Below are 19,886 nucleotides of genomic sequence, written 5' to 3' on the forward strand. Positions count from 1 at the left end.
CTTAGATTCATATAATAAATTCAAAGGTTCTTATTAATACATGATATTTTTTTTTAAAAAAAAGATTAGAGTGGAAAATATTGCTTCAATGGATTCTGTATCAACAACAATAATCTGTAATGACAGTGAACAGCCTTCATTTTCACCTAGTATTTGTTTAGTTAGTTGTAATGACAGAATTGCTTTATTTCTGCAAGGATATCGTTTTGATGCAGAGTCCTCAAAACGCTAAATGCCTGGCGCGGTGAGACAGCACCAACAAAAGTCACAGGATTACAGAGCTGTCTGATAGGAGATTGTCATGCTAATGGACAAATATTTAAATAACTCAGATGCTTTATTAGAATAATATCATTACAAGCGGAAATAATTTTTAGAGATATGGTATTCAAGAAGGAGAAGCACTTGCTTCCATAGTAGCTCAATAATTTCCCTTGAAATCTTCATAATATTTTCTGAGCTAATATTTTTCCTTCACTGAATTTAACCACCCTTGTTAAAGACCGATAAAGGGGGAAAAGCCGCCAGTGATGAAGAAAAGCAATCATTGATTTCACCACTTTGTATCTCAATATCCTATGTACATACTAACCAGCTCACATACCTCATGTAATGCACTATAAGAAGACATGGAGCTCACAAAGCAAAATAGCACCTGTCTAAGCTTTTTGATCATAAATTACATGATCTGAAAAAATAAAAGCAATGAATGACTCAAATGATAAAAGCAATGAATGATTCACATGATCAAACGCAAATACTACTTTTAATCATAAATTGCACAATTGGGTCTCTCCCTTCTCTAATTGCATAATAATTTAAGTCACTTCCCATCTCCAGTAAGTTCAGGACCAGCCATAAATGAATCTGCAGAAGAAAAAGAATCATGCCACTGATATTAAAAAAATGGTAGAGGATGTCATAGTCCTTAATTTCAGATTTTTTTCTAATAAACACTTGAAAGTAACCTACATGTGGTAAGAGAACTGTTTAACTTGTATGCATTGATAAAACGTGTCACTAGCAATCTAAGACTCACTACAGATTTTTGCACCAGGTAATGAGGATCTTACTACTTGCGCATGTATCATTGGTAAGTACATTGAGTGTGACAATCAACCCCACCAATTGTGATTTGTGAATACATCAGGTACATGAGATTGGACAGGATTAACAAAGTTATAATATATACCAACTACAGAAATCAATGTGGCTGTCAATTGACTCCTTTTCAGAACTATCAAGACAGTATAGCATTTGATTTTATGAAAATGCAAGCTGAAAGAGAGGCATCCTGCTGCATCAGAATAGAAAAGGAGATGCATGGTTGAAGTTGAAATAACTTCTGGACTAGATAGAGAAGCAGACTACTAAATATGTAAAAAATTCTATTTGTACAAGACATCTAGATATAATTTAACAGGACCAGTCATAATAACAAAAAGATACAACTACAAAAAGAACAAGCACATGTAAATAATTCAGAACATGTATTTAATGGGATAACAGGTTTGGACTCTGTACAGGATTTGATAAGGGGAAATGATGTAATTGAGTGGAAGTGGAGGAAGGAGTCAACAACCCAATGGTGCCTATTTCAATCTAAAAGGAAAATACAGGAGGGACTGCTAGGTAAGCTTTACAATAGGTAAAGTACTTCCAAGCTGCAACATTTTTGAAATTTTCTGACAAAAGGTTTTGCTTTTTTTGAATATACAAAAACGATTAGCTAACTCATCTCTTTCTTTCCTCTTTTGGTGGCGACTATTCTCCTCTGTTATTATATTCCAAATGGCTAGTACACCACTAGGGTTTATTGGCATGAAAAGATGAAGATGCCAGGAACACTGCATCTATCTTCAAACATTTCAGATAAATTATTACTTCCACTCTTCTCCTGCCAATTTATGAACCTGTCAGACTGTTTGAAATTGTTATACGGTATGGCCTTGAAAGAATATTTGCAGAAGTAGAAAGGCATCTGGTGTTGCTTATGTTGGACAAAGAGAAAAAGGAATAGGCATAGTTTCAAGTGTATGAAAGCAACTTAATAGAAAACCAGGCAACAGATGGAATAAGGTCAGAATTGTTACTAGTAATAGTTAAAAATTACAATCATGGAGATCCTCCTTTTCATTTCAAGGATCACATATGTTTTCAATTTTCATTTTAGTAAATGCTATTTGGGTACATGACCTACCAAGAAAACATGAAAAAAAGCACGGATGTTCTAGGGAACTCTGGTAAGTTAGGTCTCTATTAACAATTTAAGAATCATAAAACAACTAATCATCTTATATTTACATTGACATATGCAAAATATATAGGTGGCATGAAATGTAATTTTGTGCCATTACACTTACTATTTATCGATATTTTCACCACCATCTCCTCCATGAGAAGTGCCATTAACATGCTCTGACTGTTCTGGGGTGGAGGTAGAGCCATCCTGATTGCCTGGGTGTAGCAAATGAGAAAAACCCTGCCCAATTGATATCCACCATCTTGTAGGAAGAGATGACTGAAGATTTCCCGAATTTTCCTCAGATGGCTGCTCATACAGGCTAGCTGAAGCTGGATTAAGTTCCGAAAACCTTATAGCTCCAAGAATTTGTTCTGGGAGCTCTGATTCAGTCTGGCTTTCAATAAGAAATGCTAGATCTACTGTTAGTGTCGTGATGTAACCAAATGCCAAGTGGACAATTGCATTGGCAACCATTGAAGCTCCAATATCCACATCTACCTCAATGTAATTCGATCCAAACACATACTTGCAAGAAACAGCTCGCCCCAATATGCAGATAGCCTGCTCACCCACAGCTGTTCTAACTATCCAAGGTCCCTTGACTATGTTGGCAATCAATTTAAGTCTTGAATTACGAAATGTGTCATCACCTTTCAAAAATTGATCCATGAGAGATCCATCTTGTATAGGCTCAAGTGCTACAAAATAGGCAATTGCGCTGTAGTTATCCTTGCTTGGGAGTTGCAAATTGAAAGCCCAAACAAAAGGGTTGTTGCCAATTGCAATTTCATCATCAATAGCCTTCCTAACCCGATGATTCGGATGATTTAACACCTCACCAATTTTTGTGGGACCTTTGATCCAATCAAATCCGAGTGGCTTTAAAAGGTATTCACCACCAGGTACTTTTACCTTGTTTGAGAGATAGTCAGGGCCTCTAACCATAAACTTGTCACCTGGAGGAGTAGCCCAAGCATTTAGACAGTTTTCTGGTTCAAGACACGGAACTGCCCCTTGAGACTTCACCTGCTCTATCCATTTATAGTCACTCTCACCATCAGGACCAGCCATGTGCAGGAAATAAACCTTCAACACTACCTACAAAGATAACCATAAAGAGGAGATTTGTAACATGAAAAGGTGCATATGTATTCATGGATGTCTATATAAAACCTAATACTTATGCATCTTTGCCCACATGCATGTCTATGCAAGATCGAGTCCTGCATGGATTTAACAGTATAAAGTGGCCCTTAGCACTCAAACAAATTATTAGAGTTGGTGCTAGGTTTGAATAAGGAGAATGACGGTTCGCTCATATCTTTGCATTTGTTGCTTAAATGGTAATAATTCAATTGAATTTTCCTCCCCCTCCCTCAGTGGTGGAAGCACTACTATAGATTTTATAAAGTGGTATGAGACATGGGTTCATCAAATCAAACCTATGGACTACAATAATATTTTCTTTGCAGAGAAAGTGTATGAGCAGCAAAACATGGCAGGTTAAAAAGAAAAACTGTTGTCTAGTAAAGCTAAGGTCTGCGGAACCGTTCCGAATCGCCCGATTCGGGGCGTCCCGGCAGCGGACCGGAACAATTCCGCCATTGAAACCGAGACGCCTCTCGCCGTTGCCGGAGAGAAAGAAGGAGAAGAAAAAAGAGAAGAGAGAGAGAGAGAGCGGGGAAGGGAGGGAGAGGGAGAGGAAGGAAGAGAGAGGCCGGGCAACCTCGTTCCGCTCTCGTTTTCTCTCTCCCCCATCTCTTCTACTACGTCTGTTTGGGCTCGGCACGGCACGGCGCCGGCCCATACCGACTCGTCCTGCCAGGCAACCAGTATAGTGTCTGGTACCGGTTCCGCCGACGTTGAGTAAAACTGTCCAAGAATGGTTAATATCTTAAAACATGTAGAAGGTATGTATGAAAAAGAATGTTCCAAAATTTAATTCTCTAAATGCCTGAATCCATTATTTATGTCAAGCAACTAGTACAAATAAGTAAAAGACAAACTCGGTAATTTCTCCATCCCGAGAAACAGGAACAAAAGAAAAAAGTAGGAACAAAGACACCTCTTACAACCATCTGCGCATAGGTGCTCTTCTTGTGAACCTTCATCATGCACTCTGTAACTTGATCCAACGGAATAGACAAATGAAATAAAAACAAAATGCAGTGAGAAAGATGATGATCGTATTTTGTATACCTAATGGTCCTCACACACCTGCCCTATCAAGTGCAAAGACAACCAACAGGAGAACACAGCAAGATTTCTTTGGGCAAAGGTGAAGACTTCAGAAGATTTGCAGACTTCAGCCAGGGCTCTAACCAAATCCAAAAAAATTTGGAGAGAGAAAAAGAGATAAATTTATTGAATATCATTAAAATGAATGCAATGCTTCTGAAGTACTGCATCAGGCTTTTATGGTCTTTATCGAAAACAACAAACAATATATTGACTTTATATTTACGAGATAACAGTTAATGGATGTTTAAGAACAGCCCCATCTTATATATATGCATAAGGTCCTTCAAACTTTTATAAATAACAACTCTATAGGAAGCAGGAAGTTCACCTTTTTATGGTCTTTATCGAAAAGAACAAGGAATATATTGATTTTATGTTTAAGAGATAAGGGTTAATGGATGTTTAAGAACAACCCCATCTTATATATGCATACGGTCCTTCAAACTTTTATAAATAACAAGTCTATAGGAAGCAGGAAGTTCACCTTATAACTCTTGCATCACATTTTAAGGATCATTGAGAATAGTTCAAATGCAATGTGTAACATAAATGGAGCAGGCATAATGGGCTGAAGGAAAGAAAAAGGTAATGAGAAGAACATAAAGGAACTTGAAGACAAACTGCAAGGAAGAATCCACTGCCAAAGAATATAAATAGCCCTTTTTCCGGCAATGAAAAAAATCAAAAATATGAGAGAAATTCCCAAGTGTGATGAACTCAGACCCAATTTTAACTCTCAATCAACTTAAAATGCACTATGACAAGGACTTATTCAAAATATCAGCATTCCTAAATATGTATTACCATTTTCTTATGCCTTGAGAAAAGCTTTTTGTTATCTCAGTGGATCTGAAATTGAGTTGCATCCTGCCAGACAAAACTCTTACCAGCATGGAGTACTTCAACTAATCAGTTGGAGCACAACAATGATTTTTAGCTCTTCAATCAATCATAGCAAGGTCCAAGTAGTTCAACATATCATTACCTAAATGTGTTGGCCAGGCTGCATTTTATTTTTGTGGAGGCTAAGAAAGCAGATATGATTTTTTCCAAATATATTTTTCTGAAAAAAACTTTTCCAAAATATATGTGGCAAATAACCAAGACAACCAGAAAGGAGGCAAACAGCCAACATAGGCACTAATCTAAACATTACTCATAAATAAGTTTTACTCCGTGCAATATGAACGCGTATTAAAGCATAACCTTTATAGTATCATGGTTATCTTATTTTGGCAATTACATCGAATTCTCGTTGCCCAACCATCTCATATAGCTTTAAGCCATTTCCATCAAGACAAAATTCATGTATTATCATAGTATGCCGTACCGATCCGAACCAGGTGGTATGAAATGTACCGTATCGTACCGGCTCGGTATCAGTATCCGGTACGGATGGTGTACCGACATTCGGTACGCCAAAAAACTCCGTACCATACCATACTGACACTGTGCTAGTGTGGCACCGGTACAGAGTTCGGTACCGAGACGGCGAACGTTGTGTATTATAATGGTTAGATTATAATTCTTTTTCATTCACATAATTTCAAATTAATATTGTATTGATATCTGAGTGGCTTTTGAAATTCCATATCCTGAGGTTTCAAATCTCCACGATAGCTTACCATATTAATCCATTTTGCACACTATATCAACCTGTATGGACTCAGCCAGCAAGGTTCGCCGTACCGGTACCGAACCCTGTACCGGTGCTGCACTAGTATAGGCGTACCGAGTGTCGGTACGGTACGGTATGCGGTACGCCAGACGTACCGACATTGGCATATTAATTAATATTGACATAGGCGTATCGACGAGTCCACTGGCATCCGAAGCAGCGCAGCTAAGCTAATACGTTCGGTACCGATCGGTACAGCATACCATGGACTCAGGGGTATCATCTGGTTCAGCAAACCACAAGTAGATACAGGGACATACCATGTCTTGTACAAAACCAGTATTTGAATGGTATGGGGGTGTCCTCGGAGATATGAATCCTTGCCTATAACAAACCTCATCATCTTTCTTCTTCATCCAGACTCTTCTCAAATATAAAGGTATTTTGGAGAGTCAATCTTTCACTGAATGAGCCTTTATTGTGACCAAGTAGGTAGGTTTACCTATTTCTGACTGGCTTTCTAGGTCTCATGGCAGCTTTTTTCTTGATTGATGTTGCTTTGGCCATGAATTACACACCAATACTTAAGGGGTTGGCATCTGATTGGCAGGCAGCTGTAGATTTGCTCAACCCTTCCATGTAAGCTTCTTAGCATTAGCCATGTTCTATAACTGACTATATTAATGAGACTTAATTACTTTCTTGAGAAAATATTAGGCGTCTACGTAATCACTTTATTATGGGAATGAAGAGAAAAACAAGATAATTCAAAGAGTACGTGTTTGAAAGAAAAAAAAACAGCGGAAAAGAACATACTAAGAAAACAGAAACAACATGAGTGTAAATAAGGACATCGAGAGGACAAGAGGAGCTTAAAATAAGATGGGAAAGAGATGGTGTAACTTTCTCTGCACCTTTGCAGTAGCAGCCGCATGCCATTCTTTGTCTTGAAAGATAATAGAATCCAACCATCAGCTTCACTCATATGGCTTTCTATTAAATCTTTAGCCTTATACTTCATAGACATGTCCTCTACAACATTCTTAGATGAGGGAAAGAAGTTGTCATCCACTAAAAGTTTTTTTTTTTTTCTTTCACACTTGTCATATGGCAACCTCATGTGGCACCAGAGTCCGACATGATGGGTAAACATACCATACACAACAAGACAATTGTGTGAAATATCATAATAAGCTTACTAAAAATATTAATGGTGTTTTCTATCATTATAATCCTTCTCAAAGTTTTCTGTGATGTCAAATTCTGGGATTGTGCTTTGATTTGGCTCTTCAGCATTCAACCTGACTCAAAAATTGCATTCTCCCTTCTCTATCTACATTCATAACAAGTCTATTGGCCACTCTGGAGCTTTTCTCACAATCTGCAGAGTCTTAAACTACAAAATCAAAGAGTTAAGTCTCTTAATCTACCAAACAGCCTTGTAGTTTTCATGAAGAGCCCTCTTTTGTCCAAAGGTCAGCACCAAATCAGCCGGTAGATGTCTAATTAGAGTTAGGTGTAAGAAATCCTCAAACTTTGGTAGATCGTATCTTGGCTGTTATACACTAAATGACAAAACATTAGTTGCTCAAGGATCATAATTCGTGATCTTAAAGTTTGCTATAGTCCTTATTCAGTTTTTATGGAAAAATAAGCATCAGATATATTTGAGGCTGCATTTTAAGGCATGAATGACTTGAAAAAGATTGAAAATGAACATTAAGGGAAAGGATGGAGGAAATTAGCAGAAAAGGAGAAGAAAAAGAATAAGGGGCAATAGCAGATGCCTAATAATAAATTCTATTAACAAATCATTAGTAATGCATACAAGTGCATCATCCAAAAATTAAAAACTCTAGCCCAACATTTAACCTTAAAGAGCTTGGGAAGGTAGAAGTAAAAACAATTGAAACCAATGTGTCATTGGTACTCCAAAAAGAGACATTAAAAAAAATCCCCCTAGCAAAAATACAAAATCAATAAACAATAGAAGCATGTATACAAATGCATCATCCAAAAATTAAAAACTCTAGCCTGTCCTTTAACCTCAAACAGCATGGGAAGGTAGAAGCAAAAAGACTTGAAACCAATATGTCATTGGTGCTCCAAAAAGAGACACTAAAAAGAAAGAAATCCCCCTAGCAAAAATATAAGATCAATAATAAATAGAAGCATAGAAATTTCATTGCTATACTCTTGCTAATGCCACAAAGAATGGGATTTTTTTTCCTATCAACTCCTCCTTTTAGCTGGGTAAAGCTTTAGAAGTTACGACAGAACCTTTATTTTAGTACCTGAGTAACTCAACAAAAAAGCCCCTTTTTATATTTCCTAGCTAATCAACCTGGGGAGCATGTATTGTTGTTGAAGGAGCTTAAGCAAAGAATTAACAGTATCAATCTATTATTTGATGGATTAGGCATGAGAGGTGGAAAAGAACAAATAAATAAACAAATGAATCTTTTCATGTGCATGATCATAAATCACAAGATAACCCAAGGTCTAGTAATGATAAATATACAATGACATCACTATCTAAGATTTTAGTGCATATACATTGAGATGCAGATAAGGAACTTATTTCAATTTCTCTCTAGCTTGTAGTTAGTGCATCAAAAATTAATGTATTTCCCTAAATTTAGCTGTGCTGGCCTACCTACGCATCTAGATGATTTTCAAGTTTGAGTGTTTCCTCCAAGTCATATAAGATGTGAGCTTACACTTAGTAAGCCACTTGCAACTCAAGAAGTCATCGTTCCATACCAACTACACATTGAGAAGGAATAGTGTTCTATTATGTCCATTCAAGGTTATGACTTGAAACAAGTCATGCAGTTGACCTAAAACCAACCCATAACCATTCAGGCAATCATTCTTACTCTAAACTAAGCCAGCATATGTTAGCAGATAGGGTCAACTATTGTTGCCCTATTTTCACAGTATGAGCGAAACTAACATCGCGACCTTTAAGATCTCCACATATGGATTAATACAAAATGGTAAGATCAACTTCCCACCTTATAGCACAAATATACCACATAAGCAAGTGTTCAAAAACTTACTGTCAAGCTTAAAAAGAGATTCAACCAAGTTGCCTCGAATGGTATATTGAACTCAAGAACAAGAATAGCACACTGCATAAAAATCTGTGATTTATGATTACATGTCTCCAATTTAAGGTATTCCGAAAACACCACAGTAGCAATGAATTCTATTATTTCTCACTAAAAGAAATACAAGGAAAGTTCAAATTGATTCCTTAGAAAAAAAAATATGGGAGGACCATTAGAAATGGTGGATAAATGGCAGAATGAGAGACCACTCATTAGTTTTCTATTACTATCTTAGTACATAGTACTGATATATATTTCAGTACCTTTTATATTTCCCATATGAAACCTACTTTCTGCCAATTGTTTCATGCTCATGTTTTATGCAGTGCCTCTGCACCTGCTCCCTACCATGAAACTATTTGTGTTCAAACATTTCTCACCAATAAGTGATAAAAACTATATAAAAAACTGATAAAGAATACTAGCACGAACATAATTAAGGTTCATGTATAAAGGTGACTGAAACTTCATAGAGCTAAAAACAGGCAGACAAACATAATTAATAAATACATATCTCTAGCATTTATACGTCCACATTGCCTGATTGAAACATGAATTTTTTTTTGCACCTGAGTCCAAATAACGAGGATGCAGGGATTGCAAGAAAATTTGTGGTTGATTTTATTGGATTCAGAGAAGATCATATTACAAGAAATTACTAAACAATTCGGTACAAGTTGAACATATGGATGGAAAACATATTTTGCAGTTTGACACAGTATTCCAATAAACAATAAATCATTCCCAAAGAAAAGGTTGAACGCTTTTTTTTTTAATTTATGTGCAGCAACAAACAATACAACTGCTATATATATGTATATATGTGTATGTATTATATTAATTGTTTTTGTCTGCTTGTTTTGGCTCTACTAAGTTTCAGTCACCCTTATATTCAGAATCCTTATCCTGAGAGGAGAAAATCCTATTTGTGCTTGTATTCCCTTTGGTTTTTGCTATAGATTATATCACTTGTTGATAATAAATGTTTGAACACATATAGTTTCCATAGTAGGAAGCAAGTGGAGAAGCAATACATAAAACATGACCATGAAATAAAGTAGGTTTCATATGGGATATAGAAAAAGGTTTAAAATACATATGGATATTATGGACTAACACATTATCAGTTGGAACATATTGAGGATGTTGAGGAAAAATATTTTCCAAAGTTTAGCGGTGTTTTTCAGTAAACATCAAATCATCTGAAAGAGAGAAGACTGGGGACATTTTTCATGTGCAGCAATGAATCATACAATGCACTAAATGGATTGCAGAGAGAAAACTCAAATGCACCACCAAACTGAACTAATCCAGTTCCATCAGCAACTGGTTTCTCAACGAGCAAATGAAACGCTTAAAACTGTATCATAAACAATAAGATATTTAACGATTTCTAGCGGGAGGATCTCTAAAACTCACATCACCATAACACCTACAATCACTGGAAAGATAGTAAAAGAAAGAATTTTCTGTCGAAGAAGTCAACGGAATCCATTTTCCACACAATTCCAAGTACTGAAGACTCTCTGATGCTTTAGGAAGCCTGATAGATCATTCTGAGATGTGTCAAACTTCTAGAAGAAGCTTCGTCTTATCTTAACATACCTCCATCTAAGCCAAGGAGCTTGTCTCATCTTTGGCGCAAAGTTGAACCTTAGGAATGCCAAAGCTCATACTTCTATTGAAGATTATGTAAACTACCATAAATATAAATTTATAACCATTAACCTTATTCCAACTACCTGAAATCAGCTGTTCCAATCCATCTTTGCCATTCAGTCGTATTGAATACTTTCTCGATTACTGTGACCATGTTCACTTCATAAGAATTTCCATTGCCTCATAGATCCACATCAAATTCAAGGATACAAATCCAATCAAGACCGATTGTACGAAACCGATGCACAATTCAAAACTATATCCTAAAACTTAACAAACAACCCCTATTTCAAATCCACATATATCTACACCAGTTTCCAAATGACTCCTTTGGAATTATAGGCATCTCCTTTTCTTTTCGGCATTGTAAAAACCATCTAATGGTCCACAAAGGCAAAGAAACCGATGAAACTTGTGCTGTAAAAATTAAATCGCGATCATGTAAAGATAAGATAAAAGATCAATGTCCGATACCCAAAACATCAAAGGCATCCAAATTTCCAATATCCATCCAACACTAATATGATCAAAGTTCGAAAGATGCGATCTTGATGTCTCTTGCGCAAGGTACATTTAATTAAATTCTCTTTACAACGTTTTAATAGCTTTCAGCTCAGAAAAACAAAAAGACAAGCCCCAATTAGAGCAAAACCAAATCAAACCCATATCACCCCCCAATCAATATTATCAAAAACGAGCCAATAGAAAGCTTCCAGCTAAGGGTTATACCACAGGTTAAAAACCACAACCCAAGCCAAATTTCCAGACAAACACAGAGATGTCCCCATTAAAAAGGGGCAAAAACAAGAATACAAACAGAAATTAGAGTGAAAAGGCATCAAAGAAATCAACAATGAGACGAAGAGGGGAAAAAACGGAGATTAATCCAAGATAACCCTAACCTTTTCAGAGAATCGCCGGTCGGGTTTGACGACGGCTTCGAGAAGCACCGGACTTCGAGCGAAAAGGAGCCGGCGAGATCGGGGGAACGATAGACGGCAAGTCAAGACAGATCCTTTGGACACCAACGCCGATTTTAATTGCGTAGACGCCTGCCGAACCCGGAAACGTCAAACGAGGTAGAGGAAACGAATATTCTGATTCCACATGGCAGTTGGTGTGGGATTTCCAATTTTCTGTCACCCGCCGAAAACCCCCAAGAAATTAAACCTAAAAACACTAGCTCGATGGGAGCAAATTACATGCCATCTAAGTAGCATAATTAGATTTCAACAAGGTTTTAATTAACCGTGATATAACTGTAATAACGGTAGTTTTAAAGGTTTGGTGCCTACCCGTTATGTTATAAACTGTAACAGTTGAAAAATACGTAATGGTTGTTATAACATATCGTTAGTTAATTTTGTAATGGTCTTTTATAACATAGATAACGGCTGTTTTGTACCTTACTTTAAACAAAAAGCTATTTTTTCAAAAAATTTAATTTTTCCATCAAATTTGATTTTTTTTTTTTGGTGCAACGGCGGCTCACACACTGCGGGTGTGAATATGGTCAACAAAATCAGAAAATAAAACACTACGTAATGGCTCTAGAACTGACCCACTCCTAATCTAAACAAAACCACCGGAGTGGTGGGCCGCATAGGAAGCCACCTAGTCGGTCGTCCTATTGGCCTCTCTGAACACGTGTGAAGCCTAGTGGGAGTCGCACTCCTCCATCAACCTACGAATCTCAAAAATTAGCAACCGATCCTCAACAGTGCATCCTCGTCCCCGGATCCACTCAACTACTGTGGTCGAGTCGCCCTCAAGAATAATACGATCCGCATCCAATATCCGCCTCGCATAGAAGATGGCTTTCCAAACTGCTCTGAGCTCGGCACACACCATAGACGAGTCAAAAGTCCACCGGCCTTCCGTCGCAACTAATCTGACGTCGTGATCTCAGATAGCAAACCTCACGCCACTGCATCTCCCCTCATCATCCGCACTTGTGTCAAAGTTCATCTTGAGAAAACTAGAAGGTGGGGGCACCCAAGAGACGAGTACGGTCCTGAACGCTGTGTGCGCAGAATGGCCTACCCATTGTAATAGCTATGATAATTATTATTTTAGTCAAAGAAATTGAGATGCCACTTTTGAGGCAAGTCATTACCTTTAGAACCATTATAATGAGCAGGGATCCACTTTAACAGCATAATGTGTTATTTAAAATCTTGTTTAGGTGATATTATTTCATAGCAAGTGTTGGCAACTAAACATATCTTAGTTCTAATAGTTGACATGTATGTCAAGACTATACTCTCATACATACATAAAAAGGATGTTGACCTTTTCTACTCACCGACAACTCGTAAGAACTAAGGTCATCTTAGATGGATTAAACCATGCCTAAGATGGTCTCAAACTCAATTCATGCTTGCAGATACTTGACTCAAGGTTAGTCCAACTCATATTCAATCCAAAATTTATGGTCCAAGCTCATACTACCTCATATTCAAGCCAATGTTTTGTTGTTGGTGTAATAGAAGTTGCAAGTCAATTTAAAAGAAGCTTAAACTCTGGCTGTTAAAGATCTAAATGGGCAGTGTTCTCATGACTGGTTTGTGATTTGGAAGGCTCCTGTTTCCCCGAGAATTAGAATATTTAGGTGGAGAGTTAAATGGCAAAGAATCCCTTTAAACTTTGGAATATTTTGGTGGAGAGTTAGATGGCAAAGAATCCCTTGAAACCTTGTCCGCAGGGAATTCTTAGTCCAAAGAGATGTGGGTGATTTCTGCAATTACCATGAGGAAACTGTGTTTAGCTGGCATTTGTAAATACCTCATGGAATTCTTTGCAGGATCAGAACTCATGTACCTTTTGGCTCATTGCAGTATATGGTGCAGTAACTAAGCAGATGGGATCTGAATGATGATCTGAAAGCTCTGCTGTTATATACTGGCTGGTTCATTTCGAGGAAGTAATTCTACTGTGTAGTCTATTATCAACAAAAGGCCAGATTCTTATCTTCTGAATTCATCACTCTTTGAAAGAAAGAGACTTTCTGTGCAACAACAAGGCACTGGGATGGCATGGATCATCTTCTATAAGATATCCTCTTAGAAGTCAAATATAATTAGAGCATATTATGTTCTGACTACTATTCAGCCGGCAAGTTTTAACTTTACAACTTTAGAATTTTTAGCTTAATCACTTTTTACTCCTCTCTTCATTGTACATAGTCCCCTATGATGTACATTCCTTTTTTCAAAATAAAATTGAAAAAAAATCCAGTAACCAAACTAGCTACAAGTCTTATTTGATGATTAAAATGGCAACCACTAATGGTCAGATACTTATTAGCTGCACTTCTTGAAAATCGCAAACCGTGTCACTAGTTGCATATTGCAAGTAGCAGCATGATAGATGTATGATGACTCGAACCCAAATGATCTAGGAAGGGAAGAGAAGTAATTGAAGGGAGACGAATTAGGACTCCACAATCAAACTAGTACTTAAGTTGCTACTACAATATTATGTTCAAGCAGTGATGCTAAATGTGCTCATCTCATGAATAGGTAAAGTAAAATTAACATCAAAGTCCTTCGATATAAGTAATCAATTCGAAGATGTAAAAGAAGTACAATGAGAAAAATAATTTTGCATGTGACAATCTATGAAAATGATGTCATCTTCATCCCTTTTTCCCTTTTCTTATCCCATGAAGGAGAAAGAAGAGACTTAGCCTTTTAGACAGATGCTTCCTTGCATCATAGAATGTTTGCGTTGTTTCCTTTTGATGCAAAGATTATGGATTTTCTTAGTGCTATGTATTCCTTTATATTCATCCCTTCCGTTGGCTCAGGGCATATATTTATTCCACCAAATCAACAAAACAGCACTAACTAAAATGAACTAAGAAGTATTCCTGTAGAAAAACAAATATATATATTAAACTGCAGTACATATATGCTACTAGCTAGAACAATGAGAAACACTTGCAAGAGAAATAAGAAAATAAAAAGAAACGACAACAACTTTTTTAACCTATATGGATCAAAGAAACAAACGCATATTGTATAGGTCTTTAAGCTAGCTAATTAAGAGGAGTTGACATGGTAAGAGTAAAAGAAACTAGTGAAATAGGTATATATAGGACACATAATCTAGAGTAGAACTATTGTTGCAGCTGCTGATGCCTTTCTTCCTCCATGGACAACACCACTGCTCATGTTCTACTTTTGGAATTATATCCTGCATTACATCCTTCTGTGCTCCTCATCTTCATTCTGACCTCCATTTTTATTGTCATCTTCTTGATCAATGTTCTCATCCTTAGGCTCTTCCAGTTTGTCATGATCATCTCCCGTAGCTTGATGGGATGGGTCTGCTAGCTCCTTGCCAGCATCCTGCACCTTCAAGGCATTAAAACCAGTTACACGAAGGCAAATCTGAAATCATTTGAAGTATAGATGTAAAAATGATCATAAATTACCTTCCCTGATGTCTTGCCGGTGTTGCTACATCCAACATCACCCTCAGAGCTTTCATCATTTCTATTGTTATTATTGGCATGACCACCTTCATTACTAGTTCCTCCTCCTGCTAGCTGGAGCTGTGATGGTGACATAGTTACGAGGGCACTACCACTAACTTGAAGAGTGGGATTAGGATTAGGACTGGACTCTGGTTGTTGCAGTATGCGACTGATTTGACTCAAAGGTTTACTACGATAGAAGGCATCCAGTTGGTGGAAATAAGGGCAAGTTCTTGAATTTTGTGGCCTGTTTTTGTTGCTTTCCTTGACCCTCTTGAAGTACTTGTTGATGTTCTCCCACTTCTCCTTGCATTTCTTGGCGCTTCGGTTATAGCCAAGCCGGCGCATTCCCATAGCTATCTGCTCCCACAGCGGACCCTTGAGACCTTCCTGATAGAATGGCTCAAGGTTAGTTCTTAATTTGATCAGCGCATGCACCTCCATCTTTGGCCACCTTGAGGACATCAACTCCATTGTTGTGTTCCCTGTCAACATTTCCTGGTGCCCTGCAATAGGGATAATGATGAGCTCAGTATCATTGCTTGACTGCTTCTGCTGCTGCTGTTGGGGTGATGATGGTTGCGGAGTTGTGGTGGTGGTGGTGGTGGTAGACAAGGGAGGTATTGGTACTTCTTGGCCTGAGATCTTGCGAAGGAAGGTGATGATGGCTTGTTCCCTTGATGCAATGGAGGCACGTTCTTGGGCCATAAGCTCCTTCTCGCGAGTGAGCCTTACCATCTCCTGTCTCCGCCATGCCTGCTCTCTTACCATCCGATCTCGCTCCCGGTTCTCCAAGGCCTCCAGAAACTGTTGCTCCATCGCATCTTGTCGCTCCACCACCTGCCTCATCAACTCTTCAAAGAAGGTCATCATCGTTTTACTAGTTTTTGATCCTTTCTCTCGTTTCCGCTTCTGACCTTTTCGACTAGCGCCCTCAACCTTGCTATCATCTGATCCAGAGGAAAAAGTAGTGTTGGAGCGGCTAAGGCTAGTATTGGCAATGGCAGTGGCAGGGTTAGATACAGTGTTGATCTCAGTTGGAGCAACAACAGGATCAATGGTGGATGTAGTAGAGGTGGCAGTGATATCGTGAAGGGCTTCAAGTTGGCCAGAAAAACAGTAACTCTTGCCATGTTGCCTGCCAGCCCGCCCTTCTTTGGCTCGCTTGTGGTATTTTTGGATATTTTCAAACTTCTCCTTACATTTCTTAGCACTCCGATTGTAACCTAACTCTGATAGCTTCCTGTCCAACCAATTCCATGATAAACCTTACATAAATTAAACGAAGAATCTAGAAATTGAAGGATAGGAGATTGAAACTGAGATGTAGAAGGAAAGAAAATGCATGCGGATGATTGCACAAATGCATGCTTAAGCATCTACTCTAATTATATAATAGTACATAGTTCAACTAATAAAAACATACTAAATATAAAGGACAGAGTAAAAATGAAAATTATATGTAAAAAAAGAAACTAAGAGAAATTCGGCCGCAAAAAGAAAATAGATTCTACTATTTTTGAAATTCTTGGAATTCTAGAAAATTCAAAGCGAATCATGAAAAATGATCGAGATTGATGCTTCAAACCAGGGGTCCTTTGTGTTGGATTTAGATGCAAGAAATACTTTTTATAAGAACAAGAGATGCTAAATTTATGAGCGGAGAAAAAGGTGAGTGAGCTAAAACTATAAGAAAAGGAGAGTATTGGGAGAGAGGAACTGATTCTAGGAAACGGTAGTAACAAATAATAGTCTAATAAAGCTTCTTATAGAAATCGAACCAAAACATTACAAAACTCTCTACTAGAATAACAAAATAATAGAGATCTCTATAGGAGCAAAAAAGAAAAAAAAATAAATAGAAAGAGATATTCTCTACATTTGTATTTAACAAAAAAAAATAGAGATATTTCATAAACTTTCTAATTATTTTCTTTTATTTCTTACCTAGATACAACCTCCCAAAGAGGGCCCTTGAGGGTGACATCTTGGAATCCAGCATCCATCTCAGATCGGATCTTGAGCAGGCCTAGGGTCTCCTGTTGTGTCCATCGACTTTCGATTTCAGGATCTTTCTTGCTTTCTTCCCTAAGTAGGAGAGCCCTCTCTTTATTTGGAAATATTTTTGCAACCGTTGAATCGGATTCTTCAAAATTCTTGGTAGTAACTGAAGGAGACATCATTTTAATAGGCGAGGCTGCCTTGATCAATTGCTGTTGTAGATGGCTAGTGCTGGATATTCCAACTATTTGAGGTTGTGCTTCATTATTAGGTGAAGAGAACGATACGAGCTCCAGAGAAGGCACCGAATTTGGGGATCGACTTTGATGCATACTCTCAAATTTCTATTACTCAACTTTTCACTCTCAAGTGCTCACTCTATTACTATCAATGGATTCCTTCCTCTTTTGTCTTTCTCAAAAGATGACAAAAGGGCGAGAATTGAAGGAATTGGGCACTACAAAACCATATTAGAAAGGTGGGGGAAGGATGGAAGCTAAGGAAAACATTTGAGAGAGAAGGAGAGGTTAAAAATTAGAGGGATAGAGAAAGAAAATCATACTATAAGAAGCACTTGGATATCACTTATAAAAATTTAGTGGAATAGGGCAAGGAAGAGAAGAAAAATTTGGAAGTGACTATGAGAAAAGGAAGATGGGGGTGGGGGGGAGAGAGAGAGAGGTACATAGAATGACGATGAGATGGTGAGAGAGGGGGGAGAGATGGAAAGTGATAAAACAAAGAGCGATGTGCTGTCTATTTACTATGCTAGTTAAAAATAAACACACAAAGATACACATGGTTGATCCAGTATGTAGCCCTGCATGGGTGACACATGGATATAAAATTTTGAGGATCTTAAAGCACTGGAGCTTCCCTCTATCTCTATCTCCTTCTGTTAGAGAATAAATACTTATTTATTACATGGTTAAAAAATTGAAAAAAGGGGGCTATTATCAGCAACCTTCCTCACTTGTCATCCAAAGCCACAGGTAACTACTCTAGCACTGCCCATAATCTGTTGCAATGGTGATCCAAGGGCACAAAGGTATTTCTATACCTACAAATATTTCTTCTTAGTTGCTTTAAATTTATTAGGGCAAGGACTATATGCTAAATTTCTCAGTGTTCTTACTATTTTCTATTTATAAAAGAAATTATTTATTTTTTCCTTAAACCTTGAAGTGGAATTCTTTGTTTGGTTATTGATTTTAAGTAAAAGACCTTGAAACCTTTAATATTAGAGATGGAGAGATATAATAATTTTAAAAACCAGAAAAATAATATCTTGGATCATGGTGGTAGCCATAGATTATTGATTGTGGTGCTTGCTAATGATTATGGACGACAAGTAAGAATTGCTAGAGATGTGATTTTTCCCTTTTCTCCTATATGCATGCTAGGTCTCTATTTTACCCTGTAATCATCCTTTTCTTTTAAAAAATAAATGAAATCATGTGTAATTGCTAGAAGATGAGTTAATGGTAGATATCTTAAGCACTTTAATGTAGTCTGGTACTTATGCGTCAAGTGCGCATGGCCATTTATTGGGTCCACTGTGCACGACCACTCAAGACAAGTTTTAAAGGATATGAAAGGGAGAGTAGTTCATCCCAAACACATTTACTCATTTAGAGTTCAAAAAATATATCTCAATTAAACATAACCTCGATTCTTATTAAACAAATTGTTATAAGAAAAACCTTTTTGGTTGCAACCTATTATGATCACAATAGGTTGCTACGTGGTGGGGATGGGAGAATTTTTAAATCCTAGTGCCCCTTATTTCTCTATTGTAATTTTAGAATTTGGTTCAATACATTGGGAGAGGGGTGTTGTATTGGACAATATCTAACACCTGCATTACTAAACTTGCTCTTCCTAGAGCTATTGCAATATATGCAATCTAAGCCTTAGTAAATCCCAGCAAAAGATGGTCAAGGTTGCCCAACCCCCAAGTGGGAAGGCTTTGATTTATTTATTTAATTTTTTGTTAAAAGAGTGAAAGACCTCACTACAATCATAATTGGCCAAGAAATCAACAATCTGGTTTGCTTCCTGCATAATATGGACCTGATGGAGCTTCGACCTTGAGAATTGATGAGGATATTTTGGCCAAACCTAGGCTAATATGAAACAAGCAAGCCCAAAAGTGATCCAGGTTAATAATTTAAAAATATATATTATGCACTTCTTATGTAACTCAGACTTCTAAGCAAGATTGGTAAGAACTTCAATGGGCATTGCACATCTGGTGGGACTTAACCGTCGAGACTTGATGTCGGCGAACCTAGGTTAATATAAAACAAGAGAGCCCTAAAATGATCCAAATTAGACTTCTTGTATAGCCCAAATTTCTATGCAAGATTAGGGAGAGAAGGGAGAATCCACTAGCCATCTCTTATCCAATACTCCAATTGCCCACCTTATCCATCCTTTCTTCCTCTCTCACTCCTAGTGGGCCATATTCAGTCTCCTAGAGCAGCACAACTCTCACATATATACATAGCACTAATCCCCTGTAAATTG

General features: G+C 37.4%; 2 protein-coding genes across 3 annotated transcripts; both read right to left on the reverse strand.

Annotated features, from left to right (window-relative positions):
* Positions 1-528: 528 nt before the first annotated feature.
* LOC103721804 (protein ENHANCED DISEASE RESISTANCE 2-like) lies at positions 529-11,987 on the reverse strand. Its single transcript, XM_008812147.4, has 3 exons — positions 11,779-11,987; positions 2,364-3,343; positions 529-867 (listed from the first exon to the last, which is right to left on the reverse strand). Coding segments are annotated over exons 2-3 (954 nt in total). The 5' UTR covers positions 3,317-3,343; positions 11,779-11,987; the 3' UTR covers positions 529-866.
* A 2,769-nt stretch (positions 11,988-14,756) lies between these two features.
* LOC103721805 (trihelix transcription factor GTL1-like) lies at positions 14,757-18,087 on the reverse strand. 2 transcript variants are annotated; one of them, XM_008812149.4, is made up of 3 exons: positions 17,304-18,087; positions 15,315-16,599; positions 14,757-15,234 (listed from the first exon to the last, which is right to left on the reverse strand). In XM_008812149.4, exons 1-3 carry the CDS (start codon positions 17,687-17,689, stop codon positions 15,079-15,081), a joined length of 1,827 nt encoding a protein of 608 aa, XP_008810371.2. In that variant the 5' UTR covers positions 17,690-18,087; the 3' UTR covers positions 14,757-15,078. The 2 variants fall into 2 exon arrangements, with proteins under 2 accessions (XP_008810371.2, XP_008810373.2); XM_008812151.4 differs by having other exon boundaries at positions 14,757-15,228; positions 17,304-18,086.
* Between the last annotated feature and the right edge of the window lie 1,799 nt (positions 18,088-19,886).

The sequence above is a fragment of the Phoenix dactylifera genome, chromosome 17, assembly GCF_009389715.1.
Source record: "Phoenix dactylifera cultivar Barhee BC4 chromosome 17, palm_55x_up_171113_PBpolish2nd_filt_p, whole genome shotgun sequence".
Taxonomy (NCBI): Eukaryota; Viridiplantae; Streptophyta; class Magnoliopsida; order Arecales; family Arecaceae; genus Phoenix; species Phoenix dactylifera.